General features: G+C 57.2%; 1 protein-coding gene across 4 annotated transcripts in view; it reads right to left on the reverse strand.

Annotated features, from left to right (window-relative positions):
- The window catches only part of HPSE2 (heparanase 2 (inactive)), a 261,831-nt gene extending 245,087 nt beyond the window's left edge, over positions 1-16,744 (reverse strand). For all 4 annotated transcript variants that reach the window (XM_045024572.1, XM_045024571.1, XM_045024570.1 and 1 more), the window contains exons 1-2: positions 16,187-16,744; positions 14,511-14,668 (exon numbers count right to left, since the gene is read on the reverse strand). In XM_045024572.1, the coding sequence (XP_044880507.1) occupies positions 14,511-14,668; positions 16,187-16,446 (418 nt within the window). In that variant the 5' untranslated portion in view covers positions 16,447-16,744. The remainder of the gene's footprint in view (positions 1-14,510; positions 14,669-16,186) is intronic.
- Positions 16,745-26,349: the final 9,605 nt, after the last annotated feature.

The following is a 26,349-nucleotide window of genomic DNA, read 5'->3' on the forward strand; positions in this document are numbered from 1 at the left end:
CTCCCGCCGAATAGATTTTACGCCCTAATAAGTCCATGCGCCGGGCGTCCTTCGCCTTCGGCGCAGCGGCAGGTTGACCGTGTCGTTCGCGGTCATTGACCGATTGGACCACCAGCGAGTCCGGGGTGGGGTGGACGTACAAGTATTCGTAGCCCTGGGGCGGGACGGAATACTTCCTTTCGACGCCTCGCGCCGTGGGGGCAACGGAGGAGGGCGACTGCCAGATAGTGGCACTGTTCTTCTGAATGGTGCGAATGAACGGGAGCGCCACTCTGACAGGGGCGTCATCTCCCACAACGTCCGTAATCGGGTCCTCGACTTCTTGCACCTCCTCTATGGGCAAGTTAATGGCCTTTGCCACCCTTCGGAGAAGGTCCTGGTGTGCCCTGAGGTCAATGGGCGGGGGTCCCGATGGCGAGGCCCCCGCTACCGCCTCATCTGGAGAGGACGACGAGGAGTGGCCCGGGAGCACCTCCTCCTGCTGGTGCTCGCCCACCTGGTGATCTGGCCGCAGCGAGTCCTGGGCCAAAGAAGGGTCGTGGGCGGCGGCTTGCGTCGGTGGGGACGGGGGGGCTCGACTAACGGTGGCCACCGGTACCGATGGTGCCGAGCCCGGCTGCCTGGGTGGCAGGGGAGGCCCCTGTTCATATTGCGCCCAGGGCACCCAATGTCCCCAATACTGGGGTCCATGATCCGGGGGAACGGAACCGGCTCTGAAATCCACCGCACTGCCTTGGGGTGAGGCTACAGAGGGTTCCCTGGAGGGCCAGGGTGGAGCCGTGGCGATGCCTGGGCGGGCGTCCAACGCCGGCGTGAGACGATCCTCCGGTGCCGAGGGTCGGTGCCGGGCGTCTCGGGGGTCCAGTGGCGAGCGGGACCTGTGCTGCGCACGGTGCCGGGAGCCGGATCTCCGGTGCCGGGAGCCAGATCTACGGCGTCGGGAGCTGGATCTCCGGTGCCAAGAAGGGGAGCGGCGGCGGCGGGAGCTCGACCGGCGACGTCGGGAGCTCGACCGGCGGTGCCGGGAACCGGACCTCGAGCGGGATCTGCGGCGCCTCGAACGGCTGCGCGAGTCCCGATGTCCGCGGTGCCTGGACGCGGACCTGCTGCGGTGCCGGTGACTTCGTGACCGGGACCTGGAGCGCCGCCGGGAGTACGACCGGCCCCGCGATGGAGAGCGGTGCCGGGACTGCGACCGGTGCCGGGACGCTGAGCGGCGTCGCGATGGCGATTTACGGCGGGATGGGGAGCGGTGCCTCGGTGACCTTCGCCGGGAGATAGACCGGGATCGAGACCGGATTCTGGAGCCACGGTCGCCACGGTCGCCCGGAGATGAGGGGCGCACCATCGCTGGCTTGCCGAGGGACTTGAATGTCCGCACCAGTGGTGCCGGCGGCTGATATGACGGGGCCGTCGCCTCGATCAGCTCTCTTGCCGTCGCGAACGCCTCCGGCGTCGACGGGATCCTCAGCTCCTCCTCGGTGGGCACCGGGGAGCTGGGCGGAACCGGACTCGACGGGCCAGGCGGCGCCGGAGTCAACGGTGCGGGCACTTAGCGTGCACTGCCTCAGCCTGCACCGTTTTCGTCGGAGGCGGCTGGGCTGACGGCTTTCGCTGCTGTTTTGCGGCAGCCGTCTTCGGCGCCTTGTGCTTCCTCCCCGGGGAGAGGGAGCGGTGCCGGGTCTTTGGTGCCGGCTCGGTGCCGGAGCGGCTCGGTGCAGTCGGAGCGCTGCTTGTCGAGGCGGTTTTCGGTGCCGCTGGAGCTGGCGCCGGAGGTTGGAGCGCAGACTCCATCAGTAAGTGCTTCAGCCTAGAGTCTCTCTCTTTCCTCGTACGAGGTTTAAAGGCTATGCAGATAGAGCACTTATCTGTCCGATGCGACTCTCCGAGGCAGCGGAGGCAAGAGTCGTGCGGGTCGCTAACCGGCATAGGCCGCTGGCAAGCCGCACAGGGCTTGAAACCCGGTGCTCCGGGCATAAGCCCGCACCGGGGCGGAAGAAGAGGGGCAAACCCTCTAATTCCGTAACTATTGACACTATTAACACTAAATATATATATATAACTACAACAAGAACTGAACTAACTACTAAAACTATCTACACTAGAACTATGGAGAAACACTAGGGTTGTGGAGGTAAGGGAGCACTCCACTGTTCCAACTGGCCGTCACGGGCGGGAAGAAGGAACTGAGGAGCGGACGGGCCGGCTGAGGTGTATAAGGGGCGCCTTGACGGCGCCACTCCAGGGGGCGCCAGCCGGCCCGCCGGAGTTGCTAGGGTAAAAATGTTCCGGAGAGCCGTGCACGCGCGGCGCGCACACCTACATGGAATGCATAGGAGCAATCACTCGAAGAAGAACTCACTGGTTGCTTGCTCCTCCAGTGTTTGTCTCCCCACAACCCCTGCTGGAGGCCCCGTGGGAGAAGCCACTGCTTCTCTCCCCGCCACCCTCAATCACCACCCAGGAGGCTGTGGCTGCAAGGAAAGCTGCTGGTGGCTGCATGCAACCACAGTGGCCACATTTGAGAAACACTGGATCAGAGCTTGCAGCTCAGGGCATCTTCCTCTATGTTAAGGGTATTTTGTAGGGAAGGGTACCTTCCCCACCACTGAAAAGCAGGGTTTGGCTGTGCCAAAGCTCTAGACGGCAGGATAGTCCCTACTCAGCTTGGATGGCAACCCTGCTCAGAGCCCAGATTTGTTACCCTTCCAGACTTGGGGGCAGGGCACGTCGGAGGAGGTGCTCTGCTTGTCACAGCTGCCACAGGGAGAAGCTGTCTGAAGTGACAGCAGCAGCTCAATGTACAAGTTGCATTGGGGTTGGGTTGTGCGTGTGGTTCAAATACTCAGAAACCCAGGGTGATGGGTGGGCACTTTGATAGGCTGCTGAGCATCCAAAGGGCAGGAACTGCCAGCCACTTCCCACCTGGGGCCACAGGAACATCCATACACAAGAGCTGGATTGTTATTTTCCCCACACTTAACCCCAGGAGTGCGGTGTCCCACTGTGCAGGCAGGGAAAACAACTAATCAAGGTGTTGCTCCTACAGGCGGAGAAAGGAGAGAGATGGTTACTGCTGGAAGGGGCTCAAATCCAATGGCCAGAGAGGTAGACACAGTAACGCCCCACCTCCCCCGACACAGGCGGGGGGCGGAGGGGGCAGCCAAGAAAAGGGCTGCTCAGCTCATCCAGAGCCAGACCCCCCCCCCACTCTCACTGGTGAGCATCACTTGGGTCACCCCACTGAACTGCGCTACTTATGAAGTGAGGGTATCCAGATCCGACCCTTCAGTGAGAAGGACAGAAAATGTCACTTTAACCCCCCAACACAGACAAAACCAAAACCCTTAGGACACTGGCTATTGTAGAGTCTGTTTCAGCTCAGTACCTATGGGCCTCATTCATGCTATAAAACACAACAGCCTGAAAACAAAACTACCCCGTACAAACATTTCAGGTTTAGCTGCTGTCCTCACTTAACACACATCTCACTTGGGACCTGAACTCAAGTCCACTTTAAATCTCTCTGTGGCTGCCTGCTCCCACAGCTCCTTTTGGGGGGTGGGGTGGTTTGAGCATCATTTCCTGGAATGCTGGCACTTCAAAGGGGACAGGTTGGGGCTATGACACAGCATCATGTTTGCATTTTGTGTTATGGGTCTGCTATGGGATGCACCTGGGAACTCATTAACTCACATGTGCAAATGAATTTGCTGCTCTGTCCCAGCCTCTTGAGAGCAGGACTCTGCAGTGCACAGGCACCACACAACTTGTTGCAATTAGCACATTCTACTCAGGAGAGGTCCAAGGCTGAAACAGCTGGTGTTGGTTCTGGTTAAGATTCAGAGGCAGGTACCTTAAAGGAAAGCCTGCGAAGTGCTTGCTGCTTAATATCTGAACAAGCCAGGGCAATTAGCTCCTCAGTTTATAGGCAAATTTCACACATAAATATTTTACTAAGTCTCTCCCTCTTTAGACTTTCATACTCTTCCCATCTTCATGGTAGGTGAGCACCTGTAGCTCAGTATTTCCCTTTGCATAGCATTCAGATTGAGAGACAAACTGACAGCCAATGCCAGTCATTTCAAATGAGGTTGGGGAAATTCAGATCTCTACTGGTGCTCCTGCCCGAACACTGTGTGCTGTAGGGATATACCCCGGAGGAACTGTACTGAAATCTTCAACTCACATCACACTGTTCAGTACTCAGTCTTTAGCTAGTAACCTGGTAAACTAGGTTACTCTGGGGTGTAATGAGCTACAAATCTCTTCATCTTTAGGTTCCTGGTTGAAGCTAGTCAGGAAACAAGGGAAGCAAAAACTTTCTAAAAATGTGTTTGTTTTGCGGTTGAAATTTTGTTTTTAGCTACATTTTCTAACCAGCCCAATGACTGGTTTGAAACTAACCCCAGGTCAATCCTTAGGAGTCATCCCCAGCTGACAGCCATTTGGGAATCTCTGTGAAATAAGCTGGTGGCCTCAATTCCCAGCAAAACAGACATGTCACAAAATTCACCACTACCTTTGGCAGTTTCAGCAGAGCTGTCGAAAACAGGATGAGCATCAGGCCTGAGCTTCCCTCTCACTTCTACGGGTGAGTCCTTCCAGCACAGGGCAGAACTGCTCTGATGGGGGCAATGACCAAGTGTCCCTGTTCTATGGAGAGAGGCCTCCAGGCACCAGGCCTGCCAATTCAGGGTGTTTCAGGGGCACAAAAGCCATGAACAATGACAGGATGGCAGCAAGTTGGCCTGGATCCACCCTAAGGAATGAGAGCTCCTTTCTGTTAATCACCTCCTTCACCACCCAGGCACCTTTCCTTCACTGTTTTATAAATAAGCACTGATTAGTCCACCATAAAATGTAATGGGCTCTATGTACATTTTAAGGGCTGTTTTCCGGTTACATTAGCCCCAACAGACCATCCCATGTCATTAACTCTGAAACTGTGCAATAGATTTTCTCAGATATAAAAACAAATAATGCTCCCCAGGCTGAGACACTGCAGCCAAGCAAACTCTCAGGGTGCAGCCAGGAATCCCACAGGGGAGCGCTCCCCTCAAAGTTAGCTGTGGGTAGCGGTGACTGTTCATGGATTCCTAAGAGGAAAACTCCAATGTAGAGTCACAACAGCAGCAGCAGAGACCGATGCAGGGATGCACAGTTGTGACGAAGTGGAGAACAGGGGGGGGATCAACCCCTTTGGGGGTGGAGGGCCAGGGGGTCCAGAGCGAGGGGACTCCCTGAGGGGGCCCACGGCGAGAAACAGACGTGCTGAGGCTCAGAGAGGTGCTGCTCCAGGAGGTGGAGGGGCCTGACCCCGAGAGAGAGTGGACCCCCGAGAGGGGCTGTCGCACTGAAAGGGGCACCTCCCACAGGCCGCACAGGGCCACGAGTGGGCACAATCTGTGAGTCCATGACAACAGTTCTAACACTGAGAGACACGCTGAAAGGAAAGTGAATGTGCAGGTGCCTGGAGAAGAAGCCACAGTGCACAATGTTTTGTTCAGCTGCAATGCTGCTAAGACCGAATCCTGAGCAGTGATGGTTCTGTGACAAAGTGGGAATGTTTCGTAACATTTCAATGCTTATGCGTGCCTCAGTTTCCCCCTCCATTTTGCATTGATAGCCAGTGGGAGGAAAATAAATGAGTTTGCTCTCAGGGCAGGCTAAAGCCACATCTACACGTACAGCACTGCCACAGTGAAGATGGGTGAGAGCTCTCCTGCTGGCATAAAAAAAACCACCTCCGCAAGCAGCAGAAGCTATGTTGGCCGGCGAAGCTCTCCCGCCGGCATAGTGCTGTGCACACTCGCGCTTATGCCAGGGGGTGTGTGTAATAGTCACAGCACTGAGCGACGTGTGGTAATGTAGTTATAGGCTAAGAGGCACATGTCTGTGCATCACCCTCCCTGTCTAGGTAGAATGAACAGTGATGAAGGAACTGGCTCAGATCAGCAAGGGGTCCCCCCCCCCGCCCCGCCCGAGACAATGCAAGCGCCAAGGCAAGTGATTCATGGATTGACACTCTCAGTAGGAAGCTGAGCAGACTCTCGCTCACACTGGAAAGTGTGAGGGGATAAGTGTGAGCTCTGGAAGAAGCCTGGGAGCTCTCTCACCTGGGACCTGATTAAGGAAGGAAGTCAGAGAGAGAGTTCGCTCCAGCTCGGCTGGGCTCTGGGCTAACCAGAATAGATTATGCTGCAACCTTCAGCTCCCAAAGGGACTTCCTATGCTGTCTTCCAGCTGACCAGTAAACCCCACTGTTCTCAAGATGCTGCTTGAGTGGCTCAGTAATGGCTGGGTGAGGTGCATTATTAGTTGCTGAAGAACATACAGGTCTCTGCGGGACTCGCTGAACGGAGCTCACCGTGTGAACCAGGAGTGCTGAAGGCCAGAGGTTGAGTCTCAGGAAGCGACGAGGCTGCATGGCCTCCCCAAAGAAAGAGTGAGACCCCTGGCAGGCCAGATCATCGAAGAAGTTCCTCCAAGAGTCTGTTCCAAAGCTGGGGATATAGCTGGATCTGAGACAGCTTCCCATACATAATCCTGCAGGGACTCCATTCAGCAATCCACTCCTTACCGGCTGCAGTGGCAAGGCCACTCTGTTCAGTCTGCTTGTCCCTACCCACACAGTGAGGGGGGGGTCTAGAAGCAAGTCCCACAGGTGACCACGTTCCAGGCAAGAGAGAAAAGAAACATACAAGGACCGAGGCCTCCAGCACCTGATCTGAACACCCTGCCTAAGCCCCACACTACTCCAGCAAGGACTGGGGCCAGTTCCACTGGGTCCAATTTAAGTTTGACGAGGGCCAGGGCTAATATAGCTCTGGAGGGACCTCGGTGCCTATTCAGATCCTTCTCTTTACGGGTTTACTACCACCCATGCTGATGTCAAACACTGTGCTGTTAAAATTACCTAACCACTCACTGACAGACTTGAAGGTGGCAATTTTGCACACAAAAAAAAAACACACACCTTCAAAAACAGACTCCAAAGAGAGACTGCTGAACTTGAATTAATATGCAAATTAGATACAATTAACTTAGGTTTGAACAGAGACTGGGAATGGTTGGGTCATTACACTAATTGAATCTATTTCCCCATGTTAAAATATCCTCATACCTTCTATGGGTCATCTCAATTATCACTTCAAAAAAGTTTCTCTCTCTCCTGCTGATGATAGCTCATCTCAATTGATTGGCCTCTTACAGTTGGTATGGCTACTCCCACCTTTTCATGTTCTCTGTATATATAAATATCTTCTTGCTGTATTTTTCACCCCATGCATCTGATGAAGTGAGTTTTAGCCCACGAAAGCTTATGCTTAAATAAATGTTAGTCTCTAAGGTGCCACAAGTACTCCTGTTCTTTTTGCACATACAGACTAACACGGCTGCTACTCTGAAACCTAAAATTACCTTGGTTATTACAGTTTGGTTTTTAAATGTGATGCACCAACTCTAAAGCTGAATAACAGTTAAAACAAACAAAACTATTTTTAATTTCAGCACATAACTGGTAGTAATAAAAGCAGTAACGCTATGGCTTTAATTACCTATAGCAGTGGTATCAGTTACATTTTCTGGTGGGCCAGACAAGGCAATGTCCAAATCTTGGTGGGCCGCAGGGCTCTCTCTACGGCTAAGGGGTTCTGAGGCTGCTTGTTCTCTCCAGCAGCTGGAGTGGCAAACTCTCAAGTGTGGTGTGCCAGACCGTATTTCTGAATCTTAAAATCAAAGGTTAAGTGTGCTGATAGACAATATTCCAATGAAATCTTGCAAATAAATAATTATACAAATACACTGAAATGCTACTAAAACAGTACATTATTAATATTAAGTCTTAAAAGTATGAAATTAAAATTAGAAGTTAAACTCAAATGAACAGACAACTCATTTCTCTTTCTTAATGCCTGAAATTTTGACAATCACTCACCATCTTTTTTTCCCAGAAAAGTACTGTGCAATGAGCAATCAAACTAACTAATGAAAGCCCATCAATTACTGATCCCCCTTATGTTGCATAAACATCGGATTAAGTGCCTGATTAAAAGTGTAGCACTATAAGTGGAAATGTATCAACACTGTCTAGCCCCAAGGGGGTTAAATGTAAATGGAAAAATGTCTAAATTAAATAAATGGCATGACAGTAAGCAGAGGGCAAACGGAGTGCATCTGCCCAGCCCCCATCAGTTCTGCCCCCTCAGCCCCCACATCTGCCCAGATCCCAGCTGACCTCCACTCCCACTGGGTTCCTTCACCACTCATCCTCCCAGGCTGGCGGCAGGGGGCTGCAGCAGGGCTCCCCTAGACCCTTCCAGGTAAGGGGGCAGCTCCTGGGGCTCTTCACTCCCTCCTCCTTCCCAGGTGGGGTGTTATGGAGAGGGGGGGCTGCAGAACTCTTTCTCCCCTCCAGCCCCTCCCTTCCTGTGAGAACAGACAGAGCTTCCTGAGCAGCTCCGATTGGCTGCTCCTCTCAGGTGGCATGGCAGAGCAGCTGGCCCAGTCCCAAGGCAATTGAAGAGCCATTCAGCAAACTATACATGGCCCTAGGCTGCAAGCCCGAAAGCCCCTGAGTTAATCCAGTCCCCTCCCTGGCTACCTTTTCACCTGCCTTGCTGCCCTGGCTACCAGGAACAATCACCCAAAACCTACCTGTGAAGTCTCCACCCTCACCTCCTTCAAGCTACTGCTAAGAGCTCTCCTCAGCGCTGGCTACAAACAAGAGTGTGTCTGCCCTTAATTAAAGCCAAACACAAAGCTCTGAACCCACAAGGCCCAGACATGCTGAATGAGCCACTCCCCTGCCTCTGGAATGTGATTTCCTCCCTTGCATTGCAGGCTGCTTGGGGCAGGATCCCATCTAGTTCTCTGTGAGATGCTGAGAATACCTGTGAGTGTGATGGACAGACACAGAGACACTCCTAGATCCCTGTCAGGTGGCCCTGGGGGAGAACAACCCACCCAGTGGTGGGGGTATCACTATTGATCCCTCCTATTAGGGTAGTGCCTACAGCCCCAAGCAGGATGGGGGCACCATGGTGCTAGGCGCTGAAAAACCCAGTGCAGAAAGACAGTCCCTGCCTCTAGGAGCTCTCCATCTAAATTAATGCCACATGAATTGAACCCTATGTCCAGGGGCAAAAACCCTCATAAACATCTTGTCCCATTTACACTCAGACCCCCTGTGGGAGGAACTCCCCCCATTCCTCTTGGATTCAGCCAGGATCCAAGAACCCCAAGCTCTGAAACAACCTTCTAGGCATTTAACTGAAACGCTGTTTGATATGTTCCAGGCATGGCCACGTGTCCCCTCTGCAAAAGAAAGGGAAGCGCAGCGGCTGAGCCAGCCCTCACCGCAATACCAAGAGCGCCCGGCTGCCCGGCAGCCTCAGCCTAGCTGAGTCCTAAGGGCAGGTCCTGGCTCGTCTCTCGGGACATCCCTGTCACAAGGGGCTTAAGGCAAAAAGGCTGACATGGCCTTAACAGCTGTAGCATCACAAGTCCCTCTTTCCTAATACCTTGTTCCTATTAACTCATCATCCTCTCCACCCTTTTCGCTTCACCCCACCCAGACCAATAACCGATTTTAAAACACACACAAGCACATACAGAGAAAATGGACAAACCCAGATCACTTAGAAAAACAGAGGTAACTAACATGATGCTCTCTGCTTGCTCTGATCACAGGCTGCTCCCAGACTTATACCCTTTGTCTATGCTGCTTATTTAGACTGCAAGCTCCTCAGGGTACAGGACGTCTCTGCTTAGGTGTTTGTTCAGTGCCTAGCGCAATGGGGCCCTGATTCGGAGGGCAGCCTCTAGGTGCTACTGCAATGCAAATCGTTCCTGCCTTATTGATAAGAGTGGCCTAGTAATGCTGTGAAACGATAACATGCTGCTAGGACTCAGTGAGGTGGGGCAGAGCTTTGCAGTGGCAGCAGGATTTCATTTCAGAGAACTGGACTCCTCTAGTGAAGCTCTCAGCGCAACCTCCACACAAAAAGATCCTCTCGAATACAATGACAGTTACTAGCTCCTGGTCATGATGTTCCCACACAGACAGCTTAGGAACAAATCAGAAAGTTTTGCTTCTAGGCAGGAAATCCCCCTTAGCACACCTTTCTGATTGACACTGCTCTCTGATAGACACCACATGTGTCCCTCCTTCCCTCACCCACATTTGCAATGGTTCTGTTCCACATTTAAGTGATGAAAAGTTAAGACCTGTGGTTACAACTTCTATGAGAAACTTCATTTTGAAGGGCTGCTACATTTCAACTTTATTGCCATGAGGAAAACTGAAGAAACAAAAGCCTTCAGTCATTCCGTCATGAAAACCCCTAGTGAAGACATTTAATAAGTGGAAGTTCTCTGCAGCAAGTTGTTGAAATATTGACCTTTAGGCTGAAGCAGCAACATTTATTTCTACAAATGTTTTGTATGAACCATCCACAGTTTATGCCGTACAGTTAGTTTCTCCCATAGATGTTTGACTACAGCTGGCTGGGCCAGCATTGTTTCTTCAATCTGCATCTCCACAGACTGAGATTAAGACAAACTCTTCCCTTGAGATTTGTTAGGGTAGCACAAGATCAGGATTGCTTTAGCTAGTGAAACACAGAGATAAAAGAAATATCCAGAATGACCCACCTGCCTGTACGTAGCAGAGTACAAGCCTCTTGATCTGAGTGCAAATCAGATCAGGCATAGAGAGAGAGAGGAAAACAAACTGGCAAATATGTCTGCTTTTTCCATACAGTGCTTCACTGTTTGACTAGCGCTCTGCAAACGATTGTCTTTTCTACTGATCTACCACTGGGATCTGTCTTTCTAAATTAATTGGCTTCCTAAATAATTACTTATGGAAAATCTTCAGCTAATGGCTCTTTTAAGTCACAGGTAGACAAGGTACATTTTAAAAAACAGACAAAATATTGTTACTTTTTTTTCCTATATGTAGTCACTATATTCCACTTTCTTATTTAAATAATGCAGGATAGAGCTTTGCCACTACAGTTTCCTGAAGTTTCGTCGCCTGAATTAATGCGGTCCAAAGGGAAGGAAAAATGCTTATGCAAATATTTCAAGGGCAAAAAAAATTCTAAAGAAAAAGCCAGAACCACTAATACAAAAGCAAAGTGATGCAATTTGTAATTTTTTTTTATTTTAAATGTTAAGGTACTGAAATGCTTTTTATTATCTGTTTTTAATGAGGAAAAGTAAATAAATGTGGACAATTGAAAAATTTTAAAACCCTTTAAAAACAACTATTATTAATAAAACTTTACCTGGCCACTCTTGCTAGAGTGAGTGACTTCATTGGCATGAAAAGGGTTTCTCACGTGAGGAAGGGCTGCAAGATCTGGCCCAAAGCAGGGAAGATTTGAACCTATGCAACATACAGGCAACACGTGGAACTGGCTACATCCCAAAACACTGATGGTTATTTATGAAAAGTCACATCCAGTCGGGGAGGAACCAGGGTTGGGGGAAGAGAGAAAAAGGCAAACATGGACCTTTTAAAAAAGGAAACAAAAGTAACCCTCCGATTAATTCCCTCTCCGTGCTAGCTTCACACCCGTTAAATAATGGGCAATGTAGTGGGGGTGGGGTGGGGAAATATGTAAAATCCTGAAGAAGAGCTGAACCAAGAGGTCCGTGAGCAGCCCGCCTTTGTAGAAGACAAACCGTGTCCGAGGAACGTGACTGCTTGTTGTGCTGTATTACAAAGCAGCTAAAAGGAATGAAGTCAATGTAATAAATGTAAGACCTTAATTGTAGTAAAGCTTAATTAATACCTTAATTGTAGTACAGCGCTAAATCCTTCCCTGGCACAACTGCTAGAAACAATTGAGATAAACCAGCGAGAAATCTGGTCCAACGGCTTAGAAACATCTCGGTAAACAGAATTAAATTCAAATCGGTTGGAACTCTCAAGCGGGCTGGAAAACGCAACCCTAAACCAAAGGAAATGATGAACAGCCAGGGACGGGGCTGCCGAAGGTGCCGAGCAGCGTTAAGTCTGGTCTCATTTAACATTTTCATTAATTATCTGGAAGTGGAGTAAACAGCACACTCATTCTGCTGGCAGAGGATGTGAAATTGGGAGGCGTGTGAACGCCAGCGCGGGGAGAGAAATAACGCGAAGAGGCCAGAAATGTTAGAAATGTGGGAAGGAAACGGCAGCGCCGGGTGAAAAATGGAGGCCGGGAGACAGAGCAGAAAATCGAACTGGATTTTTCTGTTTTTCTGCTTTCTTTGGCTAAAGAAAATTTTTGTTCAATGGCTCCACGGCTGGCGAGCCACAGGCGGGACAAGGCGACGAGATTTGCCCCGTTGCTCATGACGGTTTTGAGCAGCTCTCTGCACCCCAGACCATGAGATTCACCCCGCTGCGTGCAGAGCGACCCCGGCCCGGCCAGGCCGGGGGAGCTGGGAAGCCAGCGCGGGGCCGGGGGCGGCGGCGGCCCGCAGCCCGGGCGAGCACAGCGCGGCGCCGAGAGGCCGCTGATAGGTGTGAGCCCGACGGAACCAGCGCCCGAACCGGCCCCCCCGTGCGGGGAACAGCCCCCCGGGGTGCGGGGAAGGATGCTCAGGGCTGAATCTGCCTCTCTGGGCTCCGGTCTGCGGCGGGAGGGAACCGCATCCTCCGGCCACTCCACGGGGAATCAGCCGGGACAGGGCGAAGCGACAGGGACCCAGGACCCTTCCCAGCCGCCGGATGAACTCCTGCGGGGGCGGCAGGAGCCCTGCCAGGGAGGCGGGCACAGCCGGACGCTCCTGCCCTGCAGTGCCCGGGGCCTGGAGCCTGCTAGCGGCCCGAGCCCTGCTCAGCGCAGACCCCAGCGCCAGCAGCTTCGGCAGGGCGGCCACCTGCGCCCCGACACCACCCCGATGGGCGCCTCGGCATTGAACCTCCGGGCTCGGGGCCCCAGAGGCGCCTACGGGCTGCCGGGGCGGAGTGACCCACCCGGCCCGCAGGGGCAGCGCGCTGCTTTCACACGCCCAGGGGAGTGCGGCCGAACAGGCCCGGCCGGAGGGCGAGTGTGTGCAGGCGTCACTGGGGGGGGGGTTACACAGGCTCCTACCAGAAAGCGGGTTTTACCCGGGATCCAGAAAGTATCGTCCGAGCCCGTCATCCCCCTACACACAGCCCAGAACCTCACACCCCGGCCCCCCGCACCACCACAACTACACAGCCCGAGAACCACACACCCCGGCCCCCCGCACCACAACTACACACCCCGAGAACCTCACACCCCGGCCCCCCGCACCACCACAACTACACAGCCCGAGAACCACACACCCCTGGCCTCCCCGCACCACAACTACACACCCCGAGAACCACACACCCCGGCCCCCGGCACCACCACAACTACACAGCCCGAGAACCACACACCCTTGGCCTCCCCGCACCACAACTACACACCCCGAGAACCACACACCCCTGGCCTCCCCGCACCACAACTACACACCCCCCGAACCACACACCCCGGCCCCCCGCACCACCACAACTACACAGCCCGAGAACCACACACCCTTGGCCTCCCCGCACCACAACTACACACCCCGAGAACCACACACCCCTGGCCTCCCCGCACCACAACTACACACCCCGAGAACCACACACCCCTGGCCTCCCCGCACCACAACTACACACCCCGAGAACCTCACACCCCGGCCCCCCGCACCACCACAACTACACACCCCGAGAACCACACACCCCTGCCCCCCTCCCACAACTACACACCCCGAGAACCACACACCCCTTGACTCCCCGCACCACAACCACACACCCCGAGAACCACACACCCCTGGCCTCCCCGCACCACAACTACACACCCCGAGAACCACACACCCCTGGCCTCCCCGCACCACCACGACACACCCCGAGAACCTCACACCCCGGCCCCCCGCACCACCACAACTACACACCCCGAGAACCACACACCCCTGCCCCCCTCCCACAACTACACACCCCGAGAACCACACACCCCTTGACTCCCCGCATCACAATCGCACACCCCGAGAACACAGACCCCTGGTTTCCTCGCACCCCCCCAGAACCGCACACACCCCTGGCCTCCCTCTGACCCCAGCGCAGCAGAAGTAAGGAGGGTCAAAGCACCGAGCAGCAAAGGTCCGTTCTCCCGCCCGGCCCAGCCTTCGGCCCGCGACACCCCACGCGGGTCCCTCCCGAACTCGCCCGGGAGTCGGGCACACGCCGCTCCCCGGTTCAGCTTTGACACCCCGTCCCAGGGGCGCCCGGGGGCCGCCGGCCGCCCTGTGGCCCAGGGCCTGGAGACCTGCAGCGACTCGCCCCCCGCAGAGCCGCCTGCCGGCCACACGGACCTGCTCTGCCCGCTGTGCCCCACGCAGACACCCGCTTCCTGCCTCCCAGCAGCCGGGGGCCGCGCACACCCCGCAGCGCGTCTCGCAGCCGGTGCCTCTGGCGCGCACGACCCAGGTGTCCGCAGGGACCCGCCGCGCCCTCCGCCGCTCACCGTCCTCGTAGTTCTTGAGGTAATAGTCCGGGCCGGGGCCCCCGCGGCTCTTGGCCGGGTTCTTCAGGTTCTGGAACTGCAGGACATCGGTTCTCTTCCCCGCGAAGCGCAGGAAGGCGGGAGCCAGGCCCCGGGCCAGGGTCACCAGGCGCCTGGAGCTGGGAAGGAGAGAGCGAGGCGCTGAGCGGGGAGCTGGCCCGGGGCGCCCCGGACCCAAACACCTCTGCGGAGCAGCCCACCCCCGGGGGGCCCGGATCGTGGAGGGTCCCACCAGCCCCGTTTCCTCTTCCGCAGGATGCAAGGCCGAGCCGGTCCCTGCCCAGCGCCGGCCGCAGCCACCCCGCCCGAAGCCTGGGTCTGCCCCGGGGCCGGGATACCCCGGGAGTGCGGGTAAGCTGGGGGCAGGATCGGGCCCGAGGCATTCCTGGCTCGTCTCCCCCAGAAGCCCGCGTAGGCCCGGGGGAACTCCCGCCGGGACACTGCAACCGAGCCCGGGCGAGGCGCTCGCGTCTCATTGGGGCTTTTAAAGACCTTCCAGCGGCCCAGGCGCGGCCGCAAACCCACCTGGGGAGCCCGCTCGGGCCGGCATCCAGCCCAGGAGCGGAGCGGTGGCGGGAGCCGCTACATCTCCCCCTGGTCGCCTGAGCCGGCAACCGGAGCCCGCCTCGGCAAAGATGGGGGGACCCACCCGCTTTCCCGGGCACTGGCCAGCTGGTCCCTCCCAGCACCCCGGCGGGCCCGACCCTAGCGAGCCTGCACAGTTGTGGCTGCCCCCTTCTCGGAGGCGCCGCAGCCTCGCCAGCGCGCAAGCGGTCCCACCCCAGCCTCGGTGAGTGCGCGCCGCGGAGCCTCCCCTGGGCCCGGCTTGGCGGTTTCTCAACCGAACCTTGTCTCCGCGCTTCGCAGCTCCGCCGCTGCCCGTCCCTGGGCCGCTGCCCGGGCCCTCCCCGGAGCCAAAGGCAGGCGAGCCACTGTTCCCAGGGAACCCAGTGGCGGACGCCGGGGTCCTGCCGGTGGGGCTGCGCGCCGGAGCCAAGCGTCCACTCCTGCTTTCCCGGAGCCGGCCCCGCCGTGTGTTCGCGTTGATCCTCCGCAGAACCGGGAACTCAGAGCGGAGCCTCAGCGCAAGACCGCGCAGAGACACCCCGCTCCCTTGCAGACCTCCGGCCCGACTGCCCCCGGGAAGGGGGGCGCTCCCCGGGCGGGGCTGCCTCCTCCGGGCCGCTGCAATTCCTCTTGGCCCGGGCGAAGCACGGCTAGTTACATCCGAGGGAGGGTTTTGCCCTCGGTACCAGCAGCCGCCTGCTCGCAACTAGCTGAGCAGCCGACGGGCGAGCGAGGCAGCCCTGCAGCCCGAACCCCAACCCGGCTCCCCGCCCGGCAGGACCACGAGCGGTTCGGGGGCCGTCCCCTCTCGGCTCCCTGGGCTGGCTCGGCACCGCCTGCCGCTTTCGGCGGGGGCTAATTGCTGGGAGAGGGAAGCCCGACATTTTTTCAGTCCTAACTGATAAGTTTCTGAAATGCCTTCTCCATTGCAAACATGTGCATGGTAATGGAAACCACTCCGGCTCCTCCGTCACCACAAGCGCCGGCCGCAGCGCAGAGCCGGCCCAGGGCTCGGGACCACTCGCCTGGGAGCGGGTCGGAGAGGGGTGCGCGGGGAGCTCCCGCCTTACCTTAGGAAATCGAGCCAGCCATCCTGGATGATGGAGGGGTCCAGCTGCAGGGAGAGGAAGTTCTCACTGGTTACCCTGACGGGGCTCTTGGTGTTCACATCCAGAAGAATGAGAGTCCTGCCCTTCACACCTGGAGGTTTCTCCACCGGGACCGCTCGCCTGTCCCCGGCTTGGGAGGAAAGGGAGAGGTGCGCCAGGAGAGCCAGCCAAGGGGCCAGGAGGGCGAGGAGCCCCGGCGGGCAGGAGCTGGCATGGGGCATGCTGAGCTGCGGGACCCCGCTAATTACACCCCTCTTTCGGCTAATTGTCCTTATCGAAAGTGCGGGGCTCGCTGCCTTTTTTTGCAATGTTTTGGTGCTGGTGGAGGGGAGCTCACGCCCCTGACCAGCCTTTCCAGCAGCCGGTGCCAAGACTCCTTGTTAACCGGCACCGCCCCTTTAAGAGATGCAGACTGCAGACATTTTTAACTTGTTCAAGGTAAGGGAAGTCTCCTGGTTTAACCCTCTCAGCTCGGCGCTCAGGACTCTAGTCCCGAGGCCAAATGTGACCGTGGCGAGTTCGAGATGTTTTTGTTTCGTTTGCATTGGATGGAGAAGGACCTGGGGTAACGTTCGCTGCGGGAGACCCAGGGCCAGTGACCCCTGCACACCACGCAGGGCTGCATTCTGGCTCCAAGGCTTGGCCACACGTTCTGAATGCACTTGGGCCGGGGACTCGCTGGGCCGGGGACTCGCTGTGACGTTCGCCCCGCTCTGCACCGCGAAGGTGAGGAAACCTCTCCGGAGCGGGTGAGTGCAGCGCTCGCTGTTCCGCCAATATCCCCTGCCAACTTTTACATGAATGTGCTTCCGCCATCCTCACTGCCGTGTGCATTCAGTCTGAGCCACAGAGCGTGACGGGCACAAGCATCTGTGGAAAGTGCATGTCAAAGACTTGTGCCCTGGTAGTATCTGTGTGACAGCAGCCCACACACCAAGCGTATCTGTGCAGGCACAGCAGGGTCCATGCCAGAAGTGCAGGCACAACTATGCAGCCAAGGAACAGAAACCAATACTATCCGATCGATCACAGCAAATCAACCCAAGGCAATGAATAAATAATGAGTAGAACAAGGGGGTCAAACACACACCGAAAATTAATAATTTCAACTGGTGAATAAACGGCCGGGGGTCTCCAGGGCTCGCTGAGCTGGAAACAAGGCTGAATTAATCTCCTTATTCATTTGGCGTCATTAACTCGCTGGGATTCTCAGATTCATAGATTCTAACCACTGAGATCATCCAGTCTGTCCTCCTGCAAAACACAGGCCAAAGAATTTCACCCACTGCTTCCTGCATGAAGCCCAATTCGCCATGGTTCAGCCAGGAGATCGCTTTTAGGAAGACTTGCTTAGGCCTGGTCTACACTAGGATCTTAAATCGAATTTAGCAGCGTTAATTCGAACTAATCGCTCAACCGTCCACACCAGGAAGCCATTTAATTCGAACTAGGGGGCTCCTTAGTTCGAATTTGGTACTCCACCCCGACAGGTGGAGTAACGCTAAATTCGCACTTGCTAGCTCGAATTAGGCTAGGTGTGGATGCAAATCGAACTTAGTAGCTCCGGGAGCTATCCCACAGTGCACCACTCTGTTGACGCTCTGGACAGCAGTCGGAGCTTGGATTCTCTGACCAGCCACACAGGAAATGACCCGGGAAAATTTGAATTCATTTTCCTGTCTGGGCACTTTGAATCTGACGTCCTGGCTGGACATCGGGGCGAGCTCCGCAGCACCTGCAACGATGCAGAGCTCTCCAGCAGAGGAGTCAGCCCAATGCAAGAATAGAAAGAGATCCCCAGCATGGACAGACCGGGAAGTCCAGGATCTGATCGCTGTGTGGGGCGAGGAGTCTGTGCTGTCGGAGCTGCGCTCCAACAAGCGTAATGCAAAGACCTTCGAGAAGGTCTCCCAAGCCATGACACAGAAAGGATACAGCCGGGATGCGATGCAGTGCCGCGTGAAAGTCAAGGACCTGAGGCAAGGCTATCAAAAAGTCAGAGCGGCAAACGGACGCTCCGGAGCACAGCCCCAGACATGCCGCTTCTACGAGGCACTGCATGCCATTCTCGGTGGGTCTGCCACCACTGTCCCACCACTGACCGTGGACTCAGTGGATGGCATAGTGAGCCAGGACAGTTCCTACTCGATGTTCGCCGATGGGCAAGACGACGAAGGGTCCGTGGAGGAAGGCGCAGGCGACAGCGAACACAATGCCGCTTTCCCTGACAGCCAGGATCTGTTCCTCACCCTCACAGAGATCCCCTACCAACCCTCACCGGCCGTGAACCCGGACTCAGAGTCAGGGGAAGGATCAGGCGGTAAGTCGTATAAACAAGAAAATATTTATTTGCTCGAAAACATGTATACCAAAAATATAAATTCTATCTATAAATACTATATCTAAAACTTTTTAAAGGGAAACTAAACGAACAGTAGGTCTACACAGATTGGGATGGAACAATAGTCCTCCATGGACAATTCCACAAATGCTTCAAACAGTTCCTCAAATACCCTCCGCAGGAGGTTTCGAGGAAGAGGTGCCCTATTTGGTCCTCCGGTGAAGCTCACTCTTCCACGCCACGACATCCTCAGATACAGGGGAACCATCGCCTCTACCAGCATGGCCGCGTAGGGTCCCGGTCGGTGAAGTGCTTCCCTTAACATCCTTTCTTTCTGCACTCGAGAGACACGCCTCAGGGTAATCTCGTTACTGAAGTGCTGCATCTAATTAGGGCAATTAGCGAATAGTTACTGTTCTTAATGGTTTACTTATACTTTGCATAACAAAGCCCCGCTTAGCAGCCACGTGCTGTAGGCCACACAGGAAAAGCATAGATTGATCTTTCCCCTGCAGTGTCGGGAGTGGCTGCAAAAGGGTCATAGTATCTGATTTCCAGATTGCCGTTAGCACGACGGCACAGCTATCCGTTAACTGATAAGCATAATGTACTGTAAGGCTTACCAGGACTCTCTGCTAGAGGGATTCTGCTCTCTCTCCCGACTTCTCCGCTCTCCTGTGCAATGGCGCAGCCAATCAGAGCGTAGGCCAAAATGTTGTGCTTCTCTGGAGACCACGTGACACTTGTTGTCCGGTACGGTCTTCTTCATGGAAATTGACTAGACGGTGTTCACTGTTCGCGAAAATGTATCTGTACAAGGAAATCACTAACTTTCCCCATCACACAGCTTCGGGTCCTTCCCGGACTGCCCAGGCATCCCCCTCGCAGAGACTGGCAATGATTAGACGGCGAAAGAAGAAGACTAGGGACGACATGTTCGCTGAACTGATGGTCTGCTCCCGAGCAGAGGCTGCAGAGCAGAAACACTGGAGGGAGACCCTATGTGAGCAGCATCGCACACTCATGGAACGTGAGGATAGGTGGCGGCAGGAAGACCAGCAGACCACCCAAACGCTACTTGGTCTCATGAAGGAACAAACGGACACGCTTCGTCGCCTTGTTGATGTCCTGCAGGACCACAGGCTGGAGGACAGGGCCCCCCTGCAGTGTCTCTGCAATCGCCCTCACCAGCCAAGAAGTCCTGGCCCCCCCTCACCCAAAAGTACAAGACGGAGGGGTGGTAGAGGACGTGAGAACTGTCACTGAACCAGAGCAGAGCGGCCGTGTACCCCGCACTTCTCACGTTAGAAATTTGTAGAAGTGCTTCCCTTATAGGCTCAGCCAGTCCCAAATCCAAGGTTCATCCCCCCACTGTTTATTAGATTAATAAAAGCTGTTTGCTGTTAATCACTGTTTCCGTCATGTCTTTCCTGTCAGAGGATTTTTCGGTGTATGGGGTGGACAGGGGTTTCATACTTGCACGGTATAGCCTACAGTACCAGGGTACAGACTTGGGGAAAGGATCAACTGCGGGGCACACACACACTGCAGTCAGTAGGCACCAGGGTCATTCTGTGTTGTGTATGCTGCCCCTGTTCATTTCGTAATGTGTATAATTGTCCAGGGTCCTAGCGCCTGTCACGCCATTACTGTGAAGGCAGGCTGCCCTTACGATGCACTTGCAACGGATCCACGAGCCTATCCGCTGCCCTGAGCCCCAACCAGAGCCCTCATCCACGGACAGATAGTCACCCTTCTCCCACACCCATCACCCCTTCCCACGCAGAAACCCGCAGCCCACTGCCGTCATCCAAACCCCTATGCAAAGAAGGCACCACTCGCCCCTTCCTGCAAACCCTCCCCTTCATGCAGAACCACTGTCATCCGTCCCCCACCCCAGAGACCTATGTAGGAGCAGGAGGATGTCAGTCCTCTATGGAGGAAGCGGTCTGTACGTCAGTGCACACCGTGCCCAGCACAGTATGCGTCCATGTCTCAACACCAGAACAGAAATGCAAAGTAAAAGAAAGATTTATTAATAATGAGTGTAACAATTACTTTGCTTAAAAACGTGCTTTGGAAGTGGGGGAAACTTGGAGAACAAGGCATGTAGCCGCAGATCCAAATCGACACAAACTGACACAGGCCCAGGGTCAGTTTCTCTTGAAAGCAAGTGGAGAGTCATAGGTTACCCTGATCTCCGAGGAAACTTGCTTTCAAAGCCTCCCGGATACAGAGCGCTTCCCGCTGGGATATTCTCAGCACGGGTGTCTGGCTGAGCGTAAACTGCAGCCAGGCGATTTGCCTCAACCTCCCATCCGGACAAAAAGGCCTCGCCCTTGCTCTCACACAGATTGTGCAGCACACAGCAAGCAGCAATAACTACGGGGATATTCTTTTCGCTGATGTCCGAGCGAGTGAGTAAGCTCCGCCATCTCCCCTTGAGACGTCCGAAAGCACACTCCACCACCATTCTGCACTTGCTTAGCCGGTAGTTGAAGAGTTCCTTCTCACTGTCCAGGGCGCCTGTATAGGGCTTCATGAGCCAGGGCATTAGCGGGTAGGCTGGGTCCCCGAGGATCACTGTAGGCATCTGCACATCCCCAACCGTTATTTTGTGGTCCGGGAAGAAAGTACCTGCCTGGAGGAGTCTAAAGAGACCAGAGCTACACGCGCGTCATGAACCTTGCCCGCCCACCCGACGTTGATGTTGGTAAAACGTCCCCTATGGTCCACTAGTCCTTGCAGCACCATGGAAAAGTAGCCCTTTCGGTTAATGTACTCGCTGGCCTGGTGGGCCGGTGCCAGGATAGGGATGTGAGTCCCATCTATAGCCCCACCGCAGTTTGGGAATCCCATCGCGGCGAAGCCGTCTATGATGACCTGAACGTTTCCCAGGTTCACTACCTTTGAGAGCAGTTGCTCAACGATTGCGTGGGCTACTTGCATCACAGCAACCCCCACGGTAGATTTGCCCACGCCAAAGTGGTTCGCTACTGACCGGTAGCTGTCTGGCGTGGCAAGTTTCCAGAGGGCTATGGCCACTCGCTTCTGCACACTCAGGGCTGCTCGCATCCGGGTGTCCTGGCGCTTCAGGGCAGGGGCCAGCAAGTCACAGAGTTCAAGGAAAGTGCCCTTACGCATCCTGAAGTTTCGCAGCCACTGTGATTCATCCCAGACCTGCAGCACTATGCGGTCCCACCAGTCCGTGCTTGTTTCCCGGGCCCAGAATCGCCGTTCCACACCATGAACTTGACCCATTGCCACCATGATCTCCACTGGCGTACCCTGCTTTCTGAGAGGTCTGCGCCACTCTCCTCACCGCGCTGCCGGAGCCTCCTCGCCCGATTTCTCAGTAGCTGACTGTTGCACAGGTGGACGATAAGGTGCGAGGAGTTGACAACGGCCATAAGTGCAGCGATGATCGCAGCGGGCTCCATGCTTGCAGTGCTGTGGCGTCCGCGCTGTAACCGACCAGAAAAGTGCGCGAACAGATTTCCCGCCGGCGCTTTCAGGGAGGGAGGGCGTTTGTGAGTGACGGTTGAATGATGACAGTTACCCAAAACCACCCTCGACACATTTTTCCCCCAGCAGGCATTGCGAGCTCTACCCAGCATTCCAATGGGCAGCGGGGAGTGCGGGAACTGTGGGATAGCTTCCCACAGTGCACCGCTTCCAAAGTCGACGCTGGCCCCGTGAATGTGGACTCAGAAATTCGAATTAGTGTATTTAGTATGGATACACAAATTCGACTTCATAAGGTCGAATCCACAAATTCGAACTAAGTTGATTCGAAATAGTCTTGTAGTGTAGACAAGGCCTTAGTGGCAGCCAGGGTGGAAAGCAGGGCCGGCTCCAGGGATTTTGCTGCCCCAAGCAAAAAAAATAAAATGAAATAAAAAATAAATTAAAAAGAGGGGGCCGGAGTGCCGCTGCCAAAGCAAACAAACAAACAAAAAAGCGGAGTGCGGCCCCTAGCACATGCTGGGAAGGCGGGTGCCCAGAGCCGGCCCTGCTCGAGGAAAAAGTTGCCGCATGGCAAATTTAGCAAAGAAAGGCCGGATGGGCGGGGCTGAAACACCCCCGAGTCCCCACTGAGGCGGGTGCCTGGCCCACAATGTCCATATTCTGAAGGGGCCCTTTTGATTTGCTGTTTTGGAATGTGCCCCAGTCCTGCAATCCCTGCGCCTGAGAAATGTTCACTCTCTTCAATGAAGAAAAATCCTCCCTGGTTGTGCTAAGCACAACAGAGACATCCAGTAAGAAGGAGTCCTTGCCCTGTCCACAGTGTAAGGAGTCCAAGGAGAAGGAGCGGGGACACTTACAGAGACACAAGGTGTATAGACAGAGCCACTCACTGTGTCCGGTATCTCTACATCGATCAAGTAGGGCCCAGCTGTCTCCCTGGAGCCTTCCTGTCATCAGTGGCTGGTGGGTTCCTCACCTGTGGGGTGGCAGATCTAGCTATCCATGGATTGAGACCAACCCACACCCACAGCAGAGAGGCTGAATACATCCTAGAAACACACGAGTGAATACAGAGTGTAGACGCAATCCAACCCCTGTAACCTGTGTCTCCCTCCAGCCTTCAGCTCAACAACCTACTGAAATGTGAGAAAACGACACACGGTCCTCAGGAGGATTTACTGTGTGTTCCACAATGTGTCCGCTCACTGGAGCTGAGAATAATAGAATTGCCTCTGTTGGCTGGAGAAGGCCTGAGCCCTTCCCTGTGAACTGAGTGAGCAGCTTTAGGCAAGTCCCTAGTGGGCTGCATGGAGGCTAGTCTCCACTCCCAGAAAGGTGCGTTTACACGGGGCCAGTGTTATTTCCCCTAGTCCGGGTGAGAGGGGGACCGGGTAGTGGAGTTGGTGGCAGTCACCTACCCATGCACACTTGCACTAGCTACTGCAAGGTAAAACCTCCCCCTGCCTCGTCTCCTCCAGGATTGTCCGGGCAGCAGCTTGGGTAGGGGCAGGGTTCTGTTTGCCTTGTTCGGGTTGTTGTGTGAGCTAATGTTGTGGGTGGGCACCCGGCGCCCCGCAGACGGGCACTTCTAACCCTAATCCTAAGGCCGGGGACCCGACACTGCATCACCCTGTGCCGGACACAGGCTGGCCTGCCCCGCACGGGTCACCTGGTACATCCACCCCTCTGCCCGCTGCAGGAAACCCCACAGGCGGCCGATTCATTCCCCTCCCGCCCGCTGCCGGTGCTGCTGTCCGAGTCTGCCCCTGCTGCCGCGCAGAGGCGCCCAGGCTGCGGGCTGCCAGGATGCCCGGGTTCCCAGGCTCACATAGACCGGCGGCCGCCGCCCCCCTGCGCGCAGCACCAAGAGCTGGCGAGCACCGGGACCCATCCAGCCCCTGCTGCGCCAGAGCAGCGCCGAGCGCTCCTTCTGCAGCGCCGGCGTGGGAGGGGAAGCTCCCGCAGCACGAGGGCCAAGGGGGAGAGCCCGGGGCTGGCCCTACCGGCCCCAGGAGGGCGCCGCCTTCCCTGCCGGCTGGGGACCAGCCCCCCTCCCTACATTAACGCCCGCGGCTGGGCTTTGCGCCAGGACGGTGGCTCCAGGCCTAACCCGCGGGGCTGTGAAAAGGGTCCTGGCCCTAAGCACGGGCAGCTGGGTGCCGGTCACTGCTCCTCAGCAGAGCCCTGCCCGTCCACGGCATGGGCCAGCCCGGCCGGGCCACCCAGCCCGAGGGGTCGGCGCTCGGGCACCAGCCCCGCGCAGCACAGACAAGGCCTCCGACCCTGCACTGCCCGGAGACCCGAGGCGGCCCTGCGGGCTCCACGCTGCCCTGCCCGTGCCCGGGCCCCCAGGCACAGACCCCCCGCTCTCACCCGGGGCCGGCGCGGGTCAGCCCCAGGCCGTGATTCCCGGCTCAGGCTCGCCTGGGCTCGTCCGAGCCTGCAGCGCCAGTGCCGAGCAGGGTCCCCAGCGCCACCTGCCGGCCACTGCTCCGCATGGGCCACCCTGGCACGGGCCAGGCCGGGAGCTGCAGGGAGCCGGGCCAGTCACTGCACAGGAAGCAGCTGCCCCCCTGCTCCTGTGCCATCCTGCAAGGGACAGGGCACCCGGCCCGGGGACACTGTGTGCACGGGACCGTCTCCCTCTGCCCCCAAGCAGGGACCAGGAGAGACCCGCAGGGCACCTGCTTAGCGCCCCGCTCAGGCACCAGAGCCCAGGCTAGGCCGGGCTCTCCCAGCCCAGGGTGCTCCAGCCCGGGCCCTGGCTTATGGCCTGCAGGTCACTGCACCGACCTACCGGGCTCCCCCGGGGCTGTTCCTCCAGGGGCTCCCCCGGGGCTAGGGCAGAGTGTAGCCTCCCCCGCCACTGGCCTGCGCTTTCCAGGGGGTGCAGGCCGCCTGCCTCGCTGCTGGTGCCAGCCCAAGGAAGGGAGCGGGAGACAGCCGTGAGAGCAGCCCCGCTGGGAAGCGGTGCCCGGAGAGCTCAGACCCCTTCAGGGCTCCAGCAGGGGACTAAACCCCAGAGGATCTCCGCTAGGGCAGGAATGGGCAAGGTGAGCCGTCCCGGGGTGCCCCACCCTTCCTGGGGAGGGGCCGGGCACCGTCCGCACGAGCCCCCGTGGGGTAACCACCCCGTTAACCTCAGCGGGGCCGGGATTTCACCCCGCCGCACTGAACGCGTTCTCCCCAGGCCACGGCCCGGGCTGCAGCCACAGGAGACGCCCGCCGCCTGAGGGGGACGGGCCGGCCTGTGGCGCGCCAGACCCAACGCCAGCGGCCGGGTCACACGGCCCAGCGCGCCGCAGGCGAGGGGAGCAGCCTGCCCGCAGCCGGGGAGCTGGGGTGACCCGCGCGCCTGCAGCCGGGGGAGCTGGGGTGACCCACGCGCCGCAGCCGGGGGGAGCAGCCTGCCCGCAGCCGGGGAGCTGGGGTGACCCACGCGCCGCAGGCGAGGGGAGCAGCCTGCCCGCAGCCGGGGAGCTGCGGTGACCCGCGCGCCGCAGCCGGGGAGCTGGGGTGACCCACGCGCCGCAGGCGAGGGGAGCAGCCTGGCCGCAGCCGGGGAGCTGGGGTGACCCACGCGCCGCAGGCGAGGGGAGCAGCCTGGCCGCAGCCGGGGAGCTGGGGTGACCCGCGCGCCGCAGCCGGGGGGAGCAGCCTGCCCGCAGCCGGCGGAGCTGGGGTGACCCGCGCGCCTGCAGCCGGGGAGCTGGGGTGACCCGCGCGCCGCAGCCGGGGAGCTGGGGTGACCCGCGCGCCGCAGAAATAAAGGCTGCAGCCTGAGCGCTAACAGGGGGAACTGATCCTCCTCCCCCTGAGGCGTCGGTGGGGGCAGGATCCGGACCCCAGAGCCCATCTCCGGCCCGGGAAATCACCGCCCCAGCTCCCGGCAAGACAGCTCAGGGCTCCTCAGCGGAGCGGGCCCGGGGCCTATAGCCCACCCCGCACAATGACCGGCCCCCACTCCGCCGGGGCGCGGGGCAAGAACCGCCTTGCAAGGGGTGTCTCCCCTGGATCCCGCCTGAGCCGGGACTGTGGCTCTGGCTGCCCTGACAGCGCCGCGCCCGGCTCGCCTCTCTCTGAGCCAGGGCTCCCAGGGGCCTCCAGCCGCGCCCGGCTTCTGTTTAATCGGAGCCGCCCGACAAGCCCCCGCCGCTGCCTCGGTGGGAGCGCTGGGGCCCTGCACAGGCCGCCCCTCGCCCTCCTTGGCTCCCGCTCCGGGTTGGGATCAGGGCGAAATGCCGCGCGGACTCCATGCCCCGGAGCGCACCGGCTCACGCGGGTACAGCCCAGGGGACCCTGACCAAGCGCAGCC

This window comes from Mauremys mutica, chromosome 7, assembly GCF_020497125.1.
Source record: "Mauremys mutica isolate MM-2020 ecotype Southern chromosome 7, ASM2049712v1, whole genome shotgun sequence".
Classification (NCBI taxonomy): Eukaryota; Metazoa; Chordata; order Testudines; family Geoemydidae; genus Mauremys; species Mauremys mutica.